Here is a 15,818-nt window from a genome sequence, read left to right on the forward strand (position 1 = left end):
CCATCTTATGGTGTTTATATATCTCAACTTGTAGATTTTAGCGAGAGAAATTTATAAATTACTGAAAAATTATTACACCAGGGTTTTCGATATCATAAACTAGTCAAAACATTTACTAAATTTTATCATCGGTATAAGGACATCATTCGTAAATATAACTCAACATGCAGACATCTTATACGTTATGGTATTTCACATCCAATCTTTGATGGTAATATTCTTTACAAAGCACAAAAATGTCAGTATTCACCTCAAAAGCTAACAAAACCTTTAAACAGACTTATTAAGAAGGGATATAGTTACGATACTGTTGTCAGGTCATTAAAGATTGCATATTTTGGCTTTAATATTGATTCACTTATAGGGTCTTTGCATCGGAATTAAACATATTTATTCTAAAACCAGTTGTTGGCATGACACGGGTTATGTTCTTCTCATATATTTTATGACGGTATAATACTAAACCTCTAACAGGAGGGATTGTGCCTGATATTCATATGATGAAGACATAATCTTTCAATCAGTTTAATTGAGGTCTTGAGCTGGCATGTCAGTTACTGATAGTAGTCTGTTGTTATTTATGTATTATTGTCATTTTGTTTATTTTCTTTTGTTTCCTATTATGTCATCGGACTCGGACTTCTCTTAACCTGAGTTTTACTGTGCGTACTGTTGTACATTTGTTTTTTCTACATTGGCTAGAGGTATAGGGGGAGGGTTGAGATCTCAAAAAACATGTTTAACCCCGCCGCATTTTTGCGCCTGTCCCAAGTCAGGAGCCTCTGGCCTTTGTTAGTCTTGTATCATTTTTAATTTTAGTTTCTTGTGTATAATTTGGAGTTTATTATGACGTTTATTATCACTGAACTGGTATACATATTTGTTTAGGGGCCAGATGAAGGACGCCTCCGGGTGCGGGAGTTTCTCGCTGCATTGAAGACCCATTGGTGGCCTTCGGCTGTTGACTGCTCTATGTTCGGTCTGTTGTCTCTTTGACACATTCCCCATTTCCATTCTCAATTTATTTGAAGAGCAAATAAAAAAAATGGACATAGAATATAGCCAAATCCGAAAAAGGAATCAGAGCTTTATAGGAGGGAGATACATTCCTTAATTTTAGATCATTTTCCAAATGTAACCGTTTGGAGAAACAAAAGACCACCATAGATGTAATCTGAATAAGCACAATTGAAACGTATATTTCAAACGAAAAAAAATGTCCTTTTAACTCTGAAAAATGTAGTGATTTAAAATCAGGACAAAATAGGGGAGATAAGGACATTTTGAGATACGCATTTTTATTCATAGTCAGATGGACATGTACAATGCAACATATTTTTGAATCAAATATATCTTTTATATAATGGTATGCAAATGACGGCTTGCCTCTAAATTTTTAGAACAGGAGTGTTTTCTCATATGAAATAATCGGAAATAAAATACACCATCTATTAACACCCATATTTTAGAGTTGCAAGTTGAAACATGTGAATAAGAATAATGATAACATGGGTTTGTTAAAATGATTGGAATACAATCACGGTTATCAAGCATTAACACATATAACTCTGAATAAGAAAATGAGAATACTTAAAAAAAATGATATATATATAAGATACCTGGTTTTGACGTCATTTAGACAGAAACCCAACGACATATTAAAGACAACAGACAACTTTATATTTTACCTTAATTTTAAAATGGCCATAGTTCAAAAAATCACAAGTGTTCCTATGGAGAAGAAGATCATTGTTCTATTTATAAAAAAAAAATTGAGAAGTGGGGTATTTTTTTCGTTGTGAAAATGTGTTGAACTCTTATTTATAGGATTACTATTTACATTAATGTTTCCTTCCGCATTAGACCAAGTAGTTCATGATTGTTTTACTACCTACGCTTTCCTATGATATAAAGTTTGTTTTATTTGCATTTTAACAATATGATATATGTACCATTACAGTTATTTATTCTCTTAGGTCTGTTCTCGGGAATATGAACAGTCTTTCTTTAATTGTCCTTTTCCACGTATTGACTGGAATTCATGGAAAAGGTGAGTGGATGGATTATTTAAACGTTTAATGTTTAAAACGTACATGACTGCTATGCAACCAAAATTGTTCTAGTACTTAATATGGCAACAGCAAAAAAAATTGACACTGAAAAACACAAAATACTACGATATCTCAAAAGCAATTAAAGATAACAGAAGAGAAGTAAACCTGACATGTTAGGGGAAAATACCGCAATCTCGAAATGGTACTTCTGGCCAGGGAAACGTCACATTCAGAAAACACATGTAAAATGATTCCCTTCCGAGGAAAACACATTTCAAACAAGGAAAAACGTAATGTAAGTGTTCATTTAGTGAAGGAAAAACTTGTCTTTGGTATGTATAGTAAAACAATTTTGCGAATTTTGAAGAATATTTTATGATTATTTTCTAGCCAGTTGTCCTGAAATAAATATCTACTTATTATCTTCTTAAAACTTATATGTCACTACCAATTCTGCTTTGTACTAATACTAAGAATAATATACTATTTCATAGTTGTACTCATTTTGTTTTGTCTTCTGATTTCTGTTGTTCCGTTGTTTTCCTCTTATAGCTGATGTGTTTCCCTCTGTTTTAGTTTGTAACCCGAGATTTGTTTTCGCTTAATCGATTTATGACTATTGAACAGCGGTATACTACTGTTGCATTTATTTACACTAAAACAAGTAAATCGGCGTTCTATAAATTTGAATAACTAGCTATGAGTTATAGTAATGAACGAATTGATATGATATGAAATCTTAGAAAAAAAAGTTGTTTAGGAATAGATTGTTTGTTTTTGTTGCAGTTCAGTGTTTCTGTTGTTCCGATGTTTTCCTCTTATAACTGATGTGTTTCCCTCGGTTTTAGTTTGTAACCCGAATTAGTTTTTTCTTGATCGATTTATGACGTTTGAACAGCGGTATACTACTGTTGTCTTTATTTATAGTCTAATAATGATATTTTATTAATAATTTCGAATTATAATTCATAATAAGATAAAGTAGCAAACACAGAAAATTGGCATTGTAAAGGATATAGTGGTATCGAGGGGTTGTTTTCATGCCTTTACAGAAACTACTATAACGAAAAAGGCTGTATGGAAATTATAAAGATGGCGATTCATAGCGGTAAGCATATTACTAATAGTTGTTTATTATTCTAACCATTTGTATTGAAAAAACAGTAAATACTGTAAAGATATAAATAAAATTGAAATGACACAACATTTCAACATTTCAGGAGAAATATATTATTCTTGGTCGGACAATTGTTCCAACAAACTTTCGTTTATTTAGATTGACATCTATCCAAAAAGTGTATCATGTAAGGATTAACAAGTGACGAGACTTAATCTACAGAAAAAGCACAAAGAACAAATTTCATTTGTACAGTTATCAACTATAAACTACCAACATTGAAAAGTTTTTCTCTCTTAAAACAGATGACAAACGAAATATCTGTATATATATTGGTAATCAGAAGGTTATCAATATTTATAATGTATTTGTTCTAAAGATTTTTAAAATTCAAAGTAAAGCTGAGTGCACACCTTATAGATAGTTAAAGGTAAATTTTCCTGAAATGTTTTCACTCACAAGGTAAAATCTGAAGGTTTTAAGAACTAACAGTAAATGAATATTCCAGAAAATACATAATATTCTGCATTATATGATTCCCGCAGTTTCTGTTTGTTACCTTCATTTGTTTCTTTTTATCCGAAATACAAGATCTAACCATAAAACATAAATAAAGACAAATAACAGCGTAAAAACTTTGTTAAGATAGTCTTACTGCATACTGGGACAAAATAGGATGTGGCTAAACAGATCCACTTTGCCACAAACTTCATATTTTGCCCATCTAGATCATATGTCTTTTTTGCCCATCTATATCATATGTCTTTTTTGCCCATCTAGATCATATGTCTTTTTTGCCCATCTAGATCATATGTCTTAAAAGTAAAACACAATATAAAAACCTACATATTCCAGCTAGTAAAAAGGTTTTTTTTTTTGTTATATAATACATTAGTTTAAATCTTAGTGTACATGTTTTTACAAAAAGCTTCTGATTTTCAGTCCCTATAAGCATTTTTCATAGAACTTTATGCGTTTATCAACATTGTTTATTGCCATATTTTTGTATTGATCAGTCTTTTCTTAATTGCACCATGCGCCACTTAGAAAAAAATACTTTGAATTGTATTCCTCGATGTTATTTCGATAAGCCTCTCAATTGGTTTAAGACAATATTTCGATCGCTTTAGACCGCATGATCTTGAATGATTTCCACATAACCGGATACGATATGACCACATCGGTGATAAATCATATACGACGATTAAAGTATTATATATTTGGATATTGATCATCAATATCTATACGTCTGATGTTAAAGACGATTAGATATTGATCATCAATATCTATACGTCTGATGTTAGACGATTAGATATTGATCATCAATATCTATACGTCTGATGTTAAAGACGAATAATTAAAGACAAGACCAATGGTTAATTACCAGTAGTTTTACAATATAAAAATAGAGTGGTATCGAATTTTCAACCTGTCGTCTAAAAATACTAGAAACGTTGATCAAATCAACACATGTATCAATACATTGAACTTAATGAAAATGATAAGAATGATCGATTTATGGAAATGATCACGAAAAGTAAACACTGATTAAGAAAAATTTTCTGTTTGATTCATTTAGACATTATCAAGAAACGAAGATTCAATTTCCTGAAGAAAATTTAATCTTTAATGGGTTTTGCTACTCTTTTTATGTTAGTTTCACACACTCTGATTTTAAACTTTGGGATGTGAGCATTTGAGGAAAATCCAGGTTAAAGATTTTGACGTGAAAATTGTTCATGGAATATTTCAAGATACCATGCTTTATTCAACTACATTTTATTTAACTAGAGCTACTTATGAAATCGTACATAAGAATCCGTGTCGATAGTTTTTCTCAAATGTAGTCTGCAGGTCGTTTAAGCTGACTTCTTATCGACTTTGATTACGTGCTTTTGGTTGTGTTTTGAACGCATGAACTTTTCTTATTTAGACATTGTCTGAATTTGTTACTCTGTTAATTTTTCTTGATATGTATAAAGAAAATTGAAGGGAAAGGAAATCCTACATTTTATATTTGATATTGACTTTGAATTTGAGTTCATGAAGAAGTATACTCGTATGACAATTTCCCATTCGTTTTCGTGTGTTTGAACACTTAACATCGTCTTTCTTAATGATATCCTGTGTATGGAGTGTGTCACGCTCCTAGCATAGCAAATATCACCTTCAAAAGTTGTCTTATTTCAAGCCGCTATTGAGGTGCTGATGCAAAATATTCCGACCGAACCTATATTATATATTTTTATTGTGGCAGTCAAAATTCCCCCCCCCCCCATTGCGTCCAATCAATCAGTTGAACACTTAACAATGTATCAGTCTAGTTTGAGCGTTATTTATAATGTTAAATACAAAAAAGCTCTTCGGACGCGATTTACAAAAATCGTTTTTATTTGGAAGCATTTGATTGGTTGTATGACGATTAAAGTTCAAAATGATAATTTAGTCTCTTAATTTAGTTTCAGCTGTTATTTTTTGCCGCTAATTATTCGCTAGTTTTCAAAATATTTTTGATAAAATGTCATTGAGAAAGGTTATGAAAAAATGTCATGTCGTCCTAGGCAAAAAAATATCAAATATTTCATTTCCTGGGTTATTTCTTTTTATTAATCATTTTATATGAATTCGTAATATCCAGCCATGAATAAAATTTTAACTGATGAATGGTTGGTGAAACAGTCAAAGCTTTTATGTGCAGACGGTGAGGGAAACAACAGCTGTAAGAAAGAAGATTGCAGAAAAGTATTGTCGTCTACCATAGGTATGTTAAAATTTTGATGTGAGAAAATATAAATAAAGTTAGTCCAACATGTTCCATACTCGATGTGTAGGAAAAACCATGTGATTGTTTAACACAAATATTTTAGTTGTTGTTCTTAGTCAATGCTGCTTCGTTTTCGACATATGTTAAATGTTACATTTCATATATAAATCCTGTATCTTCGTTCATTCAAGTAGCCATTGTACCACCACCATTCAGTAACACAGTGTAAAACGTAGACATCAGTTCTTGAATTGAGACAATTTTAGCCGTTTTTTATGCTATTGGTTATGATCTTTGTTTATTTCTTCAGTTTTCCACACTTTGCTTTAGATATAAAATGAATTATAGAAAATTGAGTCGTACTCACTGATACTAAATCGCAAGTCTACCAAAAGTGGTTAACGATTGCCAAAGTCTACAAATAGACAAGTAACGACATATTATAACCTTGCCTGTGATATAATAACGATGTTCTCGTTTTAGAACCTTATAGCGCATTATTGAACAAAGATGAGATTGAGACGTATTACATTTTTCATCATTTATTTTTATTCTAAAAGAAGAAACATTTGACAGCACTGGCGTAGGAAACAGAAAGAGGACAAGGATGGCAACTAACAGGCCCTCTTTGCCAAACTTTTTTAAATTGAGAATAAAAAAGAAGTCACTTCAACGCCACTGAATGCAAAAACAAAACAACAATATGTTGCTTTCTTTATTCGTATTCGTCCTGGTTAAAGATCTTTTAGAGAAGAAAAAACCCTAAACATGATGTTTGTTACTTCGTAATTTTAATGTTTCAAAAACGATTTGCTTAATATTTCTATTGCAGAAAGTGTACGCAATCAGCATCTGACAGAAAAGGAAAAAGGTAAAAAAGGTGACAAAAGGTGACAAAGTATCAACAAAGAAAACAATTCATATGGATGGAAAAATGAGTCAATACTTTTCAACTGAATGATACATTAATGAATCAATAGTTCATAATTACAAAACTGTCTAGGTTAGTGGTAGGGTTGATCACAGTTCTCCCAAACATATTGTTTCCTTTTCTTTATTTTCTTGTCTAAGGTAAAGAACCTGGATTTTAGAGGTTTTAATATTTTTTTCTGGTATAGTTGTATTTACTGCATATTTAATCAGCTCAAAATTTAAAGTGTACATTGGTTAGTTTTCTCTTTTGAATTGTTTGACATTTTGTTATCCTGGGGCCTCTAAGTTGTACTCCTTGTTGAAGGCAGTACAGTGACATATATGTGACATAAATGTATAGTTTTTTGATCGAAGAGAAGTTAATCTACTTATATAGATCTGTGCTATAAAATAAGAGATTTTGGTTCTAGCAAGGATTACAGTACGTAAATTATTTCTGTTATTTACGTATATTTTGAATAAGCGTTCCTGGTGAAGGTAAATCCATAACAGCGATTTGGACGCATAAAATTGATAGTGTTATTTTCATTTTGTAACAAAGAATCAAAAATATTTTATTCCAATAGAGAGTGTCATTTTTAAAGGTGTATTTTAGATTAAAATGCACCGGCCATAGCAGAGGATTGTGTACTATAGCAATAGAATTTCACGATAGGAACACTATAATAATTACTCTTCAATATCCGTTATATGGTTCTATTATTTGAATGAATGGCTCATTTGGTATCATAATAAAATTGTATACAACTTCAGCTAGTCAAGAATACGCAGTAAATCTCTATTCTTTTTTGTAGATTCACAAAACAGTGATGATGATAAAGGCAGCCAAACAGACAATATAGACAATAGTATGAATGGAAATGAAAATGAAAGAAGGAATGACAAAAACGACACCCCAAACGGAAAAGAAAGTAATTGAATAGATTGAGTGCATATAAATTAAGGAATTTTTACTTATGAAAGGTAGACATCAATGAAACATTAACCTAAAACCTCAACAAATTCAGTCAAAAGTACATAAACGTTCTACAGAAAAAAAAGTCTCAATACAAAGCTTTAAATCGCAGAAAGACAAGAAAAGTTTTGCATACTGCAAAAGATTTGCTATTTTCACTACAAAATACTTTCTTTGATGGTAATCTTAAAGATACAAAAAAAAAAAAAACACTAAACAACCATGTAATGAGATTTCTGATTTTGGACAGGCATAATATAAGTTATCTTCGTTATATCCGTAGATATTGGGTTTTTATCGATGGGTGTATAGGGTGTTAAAATACTCTACGGATATAAACGTAGCAGTTCCAGCTCCACATGTGCATCCGTCGTTTTACCTTAATTTAGCTTGTTACCATTATGCCTAATCTTGCCACTACAAGCTAGGAGTTATTTGATTCCTGCAAGTAATCAGCAGACAATTCAAGTTTATGTCAATACATTGACTATTGGACGCTTGGTACTTTTGTATAATCCAAAGATAATGCTAATGTGTAAAATAAGTAAAACACATGGTGTAAAAAATATAAAATATGAAGGTTTGTCAGCTTTTAATATTATGATCTCAATCGTGTTATTTATTTGCCATGCCGTGGACTTTAATTTCTTTTGTTTGCAGTTTGATTAGTAAACTTTTGTTATCCGTATGAAATTAAAAAAAAACAATACTAGTACGTTATTTAAATTTAATGCGCCCGAAGCTCTTTTTTGGATTTTCCTTCATCAGAAACGTTCAAAGCAAAATATTTGAAAGCCAAGGATTTACAAAACCGAAACAATTGAGGAACTGTGTGACCAAACATCACCTAATATAATAGCCAAATCCAAAGTATTTCTCCCTTAGCCAACTTTGCCTGAGGGAGTTGAAACCTAAGTTTCTTTATAATTTCAAAAATTATAAACGGACAATTTCAGAAAAGATTTTTTAAAAATCATGTCAGTACCGATGTACTGATTACTTAACCTCGGGGACTGATACTCCACCAACAGAGGTATCGACCCAGTGATATAAAAAATGAAAACAACATGTTTTATAAATTTCATGCGTCCAAATGTGTCTGGATTTAACTTCATCAGGAACACTCCAAGCAGAATTGAATGTCAGGGATTTATAAGAACCGAAACAATTGAAGAGTTTAAAGAACAAAAATTACCTAATAAAATAGCCAAATTTATCTAAGGCCAACTTTACCTGAGGGAGTTGAAATCTTAGTTCTTTATAATTTCAAAATTTAAAAACGGACAATTTTAGAAAGGATTGAAATATGAAATTGTTCAATATGTTTCTGCAAAGTACATAACATACATACATACATATAACTCATTTGTTAATGGTGTCCATCTTTTTCAGAATTATTCAAACTTGGAGCGATAGTTGGTATCTCAGTTGGAATAACAGGCACAATCATATTAATTTTTATTATACTCATTACTATTTTCGTATGCAGACGAAGGTAAATTGATTTTCGTTTGTTTCATCACATTAAAAATGGTGTTGAACGATGAGCCTTTTCTATGTAGTACTTTGTAGACTATTGTGCATGTTTGTCTTTTCTTGGCTTTTCATTTTTGTGCTATGATTCTGGTGGACTCTTTTCGACTTTTGATGTTTGAATGGTATCGTATGTCTCTTCTTGAAATCCCTTTTCAAATCGAGACTGCATGTCTTTTTTTGTATTTTTGTGTTTCAATTTTTACAATTGACCGTGTCACATTTCTGACTTCAATGATCTTCTATCAACTCATTCTTTACATAAAAGTACCGATTATCATATTGATAATTTCTCCAGATAAGGCCAGCACCAAGTCAGGAATATGACAGTTATTTTTCATAACTTCTTTTGGTTAATAAAGTCAGTGTTTTGATTTTGAATGAACTTTCCCTTTTGGAATTTACCTTGGAGGTCGGTTTTGGTGTTTAATCCTTTTTGAATTAATTGTTCCTTCATAAATTATGCCGATGTAAATTCTGAAAATAAGGTTTGACACCATTTAAACACCCTTCGTATGCTCTTGTTGTAAGATACTAGTCAAGATTTTAATAGTTAATATATCTTTAAACCTTTATTTTAATTTTCATATATAACATTTATGTTAAACAGATCAAAGAAAAAGAGAAAGCAACAGACAAGACAACTGTCTATCAATCAAAGACTTGAGATAAAAAATTATGAAAGTGGTGCATTCAGTACAGACAAGGGAGGATACAATGTTCGTTCTACTTACAAACCTTTAAATGCTGACGAGGCACAAGGCGAGTACTTTGTTCTCGATCCCTTCATTACAAAATATGATAAAAATTTGAGCAACCGGAAACTACCAGAAATTACAAGGTTCAGTGGTGCAGAGGGTGGCGAGAATGTTTACTACGAGATTGATGAAGATAAAATCAAATCCTCGACAGGTATTGGGGGAGTTGACCAGAAGAAAATAGAAGTTATTGATAAAGGTTCTTACCATAGTGACCAGACAAGATATGAAATCCAATTAGGGTATGGCAATATATATTTTCTCATTTGAATGGTTTTACGTTTAATTATGTCTGGGTCTTTAACAACTTCCTATGAAGCAGGTTTTTCTGATGGGCGTACGTTGATCAAAAATAAAATCACAAAAATACTGAACTCCGAGGAAAATCTAAAACGGAAAGTCCCTAATCGAATGGCAAAATCGCAAGCTCAAACAGCAAACGAAAGGACAACAACTGAGATATTCCTGACTTGGTGCAGGCATTTTCTTATGTAGAAAATGGTGGATTAAACCTGGTTTTATAGCTACCTCAGCCTCTCACTTGTATGACAGTCGTATAAAATTCCATTATATTGACAACGATGTGTGAACAAAACAAACAGACATAATAGGTAAACATGTCAAAAAAAGGGGTACAGTAGTAAACCTTGTGTTAAAAATTTAATCACTATAAAACAAAGAGATATATTAACAAATATTTAACATTACACAATAACACAATGAAGGGGTGTATAAGTGCAAAGCCATGTCACATGCAAGAAAGAAACACAGAAAGGCACACAGACAAAACAAAAACGAAAGACATGAATCCAGAAAATATCATAGAACAATAGATCTTCTTCATTATCTTTCTGGAGGACAATTGTCTCATCGCAACCATGCCACATCACCTAATTTTATATTTATATTGGGTTGAACATCAAATCTTTTACAACACCAATATGACGAAAATCTGATAATTGATTTATCGAACTATATTTTTTCCTTGATTGAAACAATTCGTTGTATGTTTAACAGCAATTGGGAATAGAAAGTCGGTCATTTATTATGAAAATATGATAATTGTTTGTTTTAGGTCGGATTATGCTTGTATTACATTATTTGATTTTAAGAGATAAGCAGAGTGATAGAGTCAGAGCAAAGACTGATAAATACTAGTTTGCAATTATATACAAAAACAAGATCCAAAAAGTATAATAAATTAATTCACTAAAAGTTATTTCAAAAATGTTGTTGTGTGTAAAACTTTTGTAGTAAATGAATGTGTTATAATTTCTAACGGAGCATTCATTGTAATACGATCTATTCTTTTTTTTATTTTTATTTTAAAAAGACGGCCACAATTAAACTTCAAATTAAACGAAAATATATAAAGGAAGATGTGGTATGATTGCCAATGAGACAACTCTCCATAAGAGACCAGATGACACAGGAATTAACAACTATAGGTCAACGTACGATCTTCAACAATGAGCAAAGCCCATACCGCATAGTAAGCTATAAAAGGCCCCGAAATGACAAATGTAAAACAATTCAAACGAGAAAACTAACGGCCTGCCTCTATGTACAAAAAATGAACGAAAAACAAATATGAAACATATCAACAAACGACAACCACCGAATTACAGGCTCCTGTCTTGGGACAGGCACATACATACAGAATGTGGCGGGGTTAAACATATTAGCGGGATTCCAACCCTCCCCTAACCATTGACTGTGGTATAACAGTACAACAAAAGAACGAGCTATAAAAATCAGTTGGAAAAGGCTTAACTCATCAGATGGATACACATAGAAATACATATAACAAAAACACAGAGTGGACGTGGTCGGGTACTTGTATATTCCAACAAGAAAAAAGACACTAAGTACTGATCTGAGAGTACTCGCTGTTTCTGACAGCTAGTTCAAAGCCACTAACAACTAATAAAAAAATTATGCATCTTAGACTAAATTATCAATCAGTTCACATCCAACATCCAATGGATTAAGTGTAAAGACGTCATAAACATTCAGAGAAAAACATTATCTTGTGCAATGCCACGATACAGGTATCGACAGATTGTAGATCCATGAATGTGTATATGTATTCAACAATAATATTTAGTTTGCTTTTAATTTACTGATTACAAAATCAATATTAATACCAATAAAACAATACTAAATGACTTAATTACAGTGTTGAATTGGTAACCTTTTAGAATAAGTTTATTTAAAGGATCGATAAGTTTACCAGGATCGTTTCTAAATTTCAGGGCACGGTAAACAACATTTACGTAAAAATTAGGATGTGCTATCCCGTTTGAAATGAGTTTTCTACAGGTACAACCAAACTTCAAAACCAAATCTTTATATATATATATAGTTGTGAAATATAAACACTAGAAGATATTATCTAAAAGGCATTTTAGATAATATCACGTTTTTAAATTACAAGTATTAGTGGATCGTTATTTATGTATTGCTTTCATCTATTGATATTAATCTTTTTGAATCATTTGACTTGCAAACTTTTGGAATTACGAGAAATCCACAACAAAAATATTTTGCTGTTAAATTTTGATAGTTGAACAAATTGTCCGTCATACATTATGTCGACAAAAACGTTTAAAATAAGGTTGGACAGCATAATAATTGCATTTTCCTATTCTGATGCGTTCATTGTAAGATACCTGTCAAAAGGCTAAAAGTGAATATATTAAAACTTTTTTCGTATAACTAATTTTAACATATATTATGTTTTACAGATCAATAAAAAAGAAGAGCGAACAATTGACAAAACAACAGTCTATAGACCAAAGAAGTGAGATTGCAAGTCTTGAAAGTAGTCCTTTCAGTACAAATAATGGAGCAAATACTATTCTTTTTGCGAACGAATCTTTAAATAATAACAAGGCACAAGGCGAGTACTTTGTTCTTGATCCCTCCATTACGAAATATGACAAAGACTTGAGCAGCCTGGTCTTACCAGAGATCAAAAGGCGCAGTGTTGCCCAGAGTGACGAGAGAGTTTATAATGAAATTGATGAAGATGAACTCCAACCCCGGACAGATATGGAGGGCGTTCGCAAGAAACCAATAGAAGAAGTTAAGGATAAAAGTTCTGACCATGGTGACCAGAAAATATATGAAAGCCGAGGGTATGGCAATATATATTTTCTCGTTTGAATTGTTTTACGCTTTGTTATGTCGAGGTCTTTTACAACTGTTTATGCTGTGGGCTTTGTTTATTGCTGAAGGCCTTACGTTTACCTATAGTTGATTATATCTTGGTCATTTGTTTTATGGTGAATAATTGTCTCAAAGCAATCATATCACAAAATTTTAATTCCAAATTCGTTTTTTTTTTTAACAGCAAATATTCTACAAAATTAATATGATAAAACCGTAATAATTGATTTATTGGATTATATATTTTTTTTCATTATCTGTTTTCTGTTCTCCTTCACACTTGAAGAGAACTTCGGGTCAATCATTATGGCACGGTAATAAGTCTGGGTCAAATTTGTTGACGTTTGGTCATGTTTGTTTCATGTTTAAAGCCGTATTAAATATTTTTTTAAAAGAGCTGAGCTGAGTTATTAAGTCGGAGGGAAGACTGATAATACTAGTTTGCGATAAAAAAAAAAAAATAGTGGAGAAAAATGTAATAAAATAATTTACAAAATAATAATTCTAAAAAGGCATTGTTTGTAAAACTTTGGTAATAAAAGATATTAATGAATTATTTACAAATTTCAGTGGAGAATTAAAAAAAAAAGAGAACATTGAAACTATAGTTATTTTATGTGTCATTCGTCGTTTTACCATCTAATTATTTTGTTCTTTTCAAACAATGATGGCCACAAGTAATCGACACTTTGAAATAAAAAAAATATAAATTATAAAATATCATCTTTTATCAAAGACATTATTGGATATCTATATATATATGTATTGCTAGCATCCTGTGGTATTATTAAAACTTGGAAATACGAGAATTATAAAAAAAGAATTTCGCCATTAAATTTTAAAAGTTGAAATGAATGTTCCGTTGCACTTTGTGATCGACGGTAAGATTCTAAATAAGGTTAAACGCTATTTCTTCAAACTCATTTGTTTTCGTTTGTAGTAAGATTTCTTTCAGAATAATAAAAATAAATATTTCACCTTTTTTTACATTCCCAAATAATATCACATACATTTTTACAGATCAACGAAAAATAATAGAGAACAACTAAAAAGACCACAGTCTGTTAACCAAAGAACTGAGATTGCTCATCTTGAAAACAGTCCATCCAGTACAAACAAGGAAGGCAACGTTATTCTTTCTGCGAACGATTCTTTAGATACTGACGAGGCGCAAGGCGAGTACTTTGTTCTCGATCCCTTCGTTACGAAATATGATAAAGACTTGAGCGGTCGGGTCTTACCAGAGGTTAAAAGGTTCAGAGTTGCACAGGGTAATGAGAACGTTTACAATGAAATTTATGAAGATAAAATTGAATCCTCAACAGATATGAATAAAGATCAAGAGAAGCCGATAGGAGAAATTGGGGATATAGTCATTTGCCATAGTAATCAGACCAACAATGAAATCCAATTAGGTTTTGACAACACATCTTACCATGTAAGATAAGAAGCGGACGATGAAATTTTCTAGGAAACAAAAGTACTGACACAAATGTATATAAGTGTTGATATATATCATATGAAATTGTTTACTTTATTTTATGTCTATATTTAGTCTAAGATTCCTGAATATTGTGTGCTTTAACGACAATCAAGGACCATTTACATATGGTTTGATTAAAGAAGTAGAAAATACATTAGAAAATCCAATATTTTTGGCAGAATCATACTGATTTTTATCATTGTCAAACAAAAATAATACAAAAATTTTCCTATTCTTTATTTAAGACTTGATGGTAAAACTTACTAAACAATCAATGCTATTTTTGTATGCCAATCTATTAACTACTGCGTTAATTTACACATAATACAAGAACAAAATTACACCATTTACATATAGTGCAAAATAACTAAAATAAAACAGAATTAACCTAATACGTCTAACACATATCGTTTAGAGATGTATTTACTAAAATGGTGAAGTGATAACGTAATATATACATTAAACGCATGAATTTTTGAAATGTTTTTGCTATTCCTAATATTTTTTTACATTATTTTATTTAAATACAAGAAGTTCAGACAGTGCGGCTTTGGAAAACTATGTATCGCAAGATTTTTTATTATTTGCCTTTTCTTATTGTCCTGGTATTATCCCGATTAGCTGCGAAACCGTAGCTATTAGATCCTTGTGATATTTTATATGCGGAAACGTATACAAAAAATAGGTAACAGTTTCAAGAAATGAATATTCAAACATAATTGGGTACGTCATACCATGGCACAATATCGATTGAAACGAACTTTATATATTTACAAGCTTTGCACGGGCGATAAATATTGTATAGAATAAGTGCCACCTGAACCTGAGTCGCAACTCGGTACGTTTGAAATTAGAAAAATCCGTAGACAAATGGTCCGCTTATTGTCAAAAAATATCATAAGGACCTGAGAGCTACGATTCCGAAGCTATACCCTGATGCCCCAATAACGAATCGATAGCTTTTGCTCAATACCTCAGTATTTTCAAGGAACTATATCAGGGCCAACATAAAAAACGGCATATAAAGTATTTAACCTATTAAGAAATTAG

The 15,818-nt window shown here is 31.3% G+C and overlaps 1 protein-coding gene across 4 annotated transcripts in view; it reads left to right on the forward strand.

The window, feature by feature from the left end:
* The window catches only part of LOC127707660 (uncharacterized), a 266,798-nt gene extending 250,980 nt beyond the window's left edge, over positions 1-15,818 (forward strand). For 2 of the 4 annotated variants that reach the window (XM_052212294.1, XM_052212296.1), the window contains 3 exons: positions 10,198-10,356; positions 12,862-13,254; positions 14,306-15,818. In XM_052212294.1, coding sequence (XP_052068254.1) covers positions 10,198-10,356; positions 12,862-13,254; positions 14,306-14,732 — 979 coding nt within the window. In that variant the 3' untranslated portion in view covers positions 14,733-15,818. Of the gene's footprint in view, positions 1-3,009; positions 3,163-5,809; positions 5,933-6,767; positions 6,807-7,662; positions 7,780-9,215; positions 9,319-9,966; positions 10,357-12,861; positions 13,255-14,305 lie in introns of those variants that run through there. The other 2 variants (XM_052212304.1, XM_052212295.1) reach the window with 2 other exon arrangements.

This window comes from Mytilus californianus, unplaced genomic scaffold, assembly GCF_021869535.1.
Source record: "Mytilus californianus isolate M0D057914Y unplaced genomic scaffold, xbMytCali1.0.p SCAF_7, whole genome shotgun sequence".
NCBI lineage: Eukaryota > Metazoa > Mollusca > Bivalvia > Mytilida > Mytilidae > Mytilus > Mytilus californianus.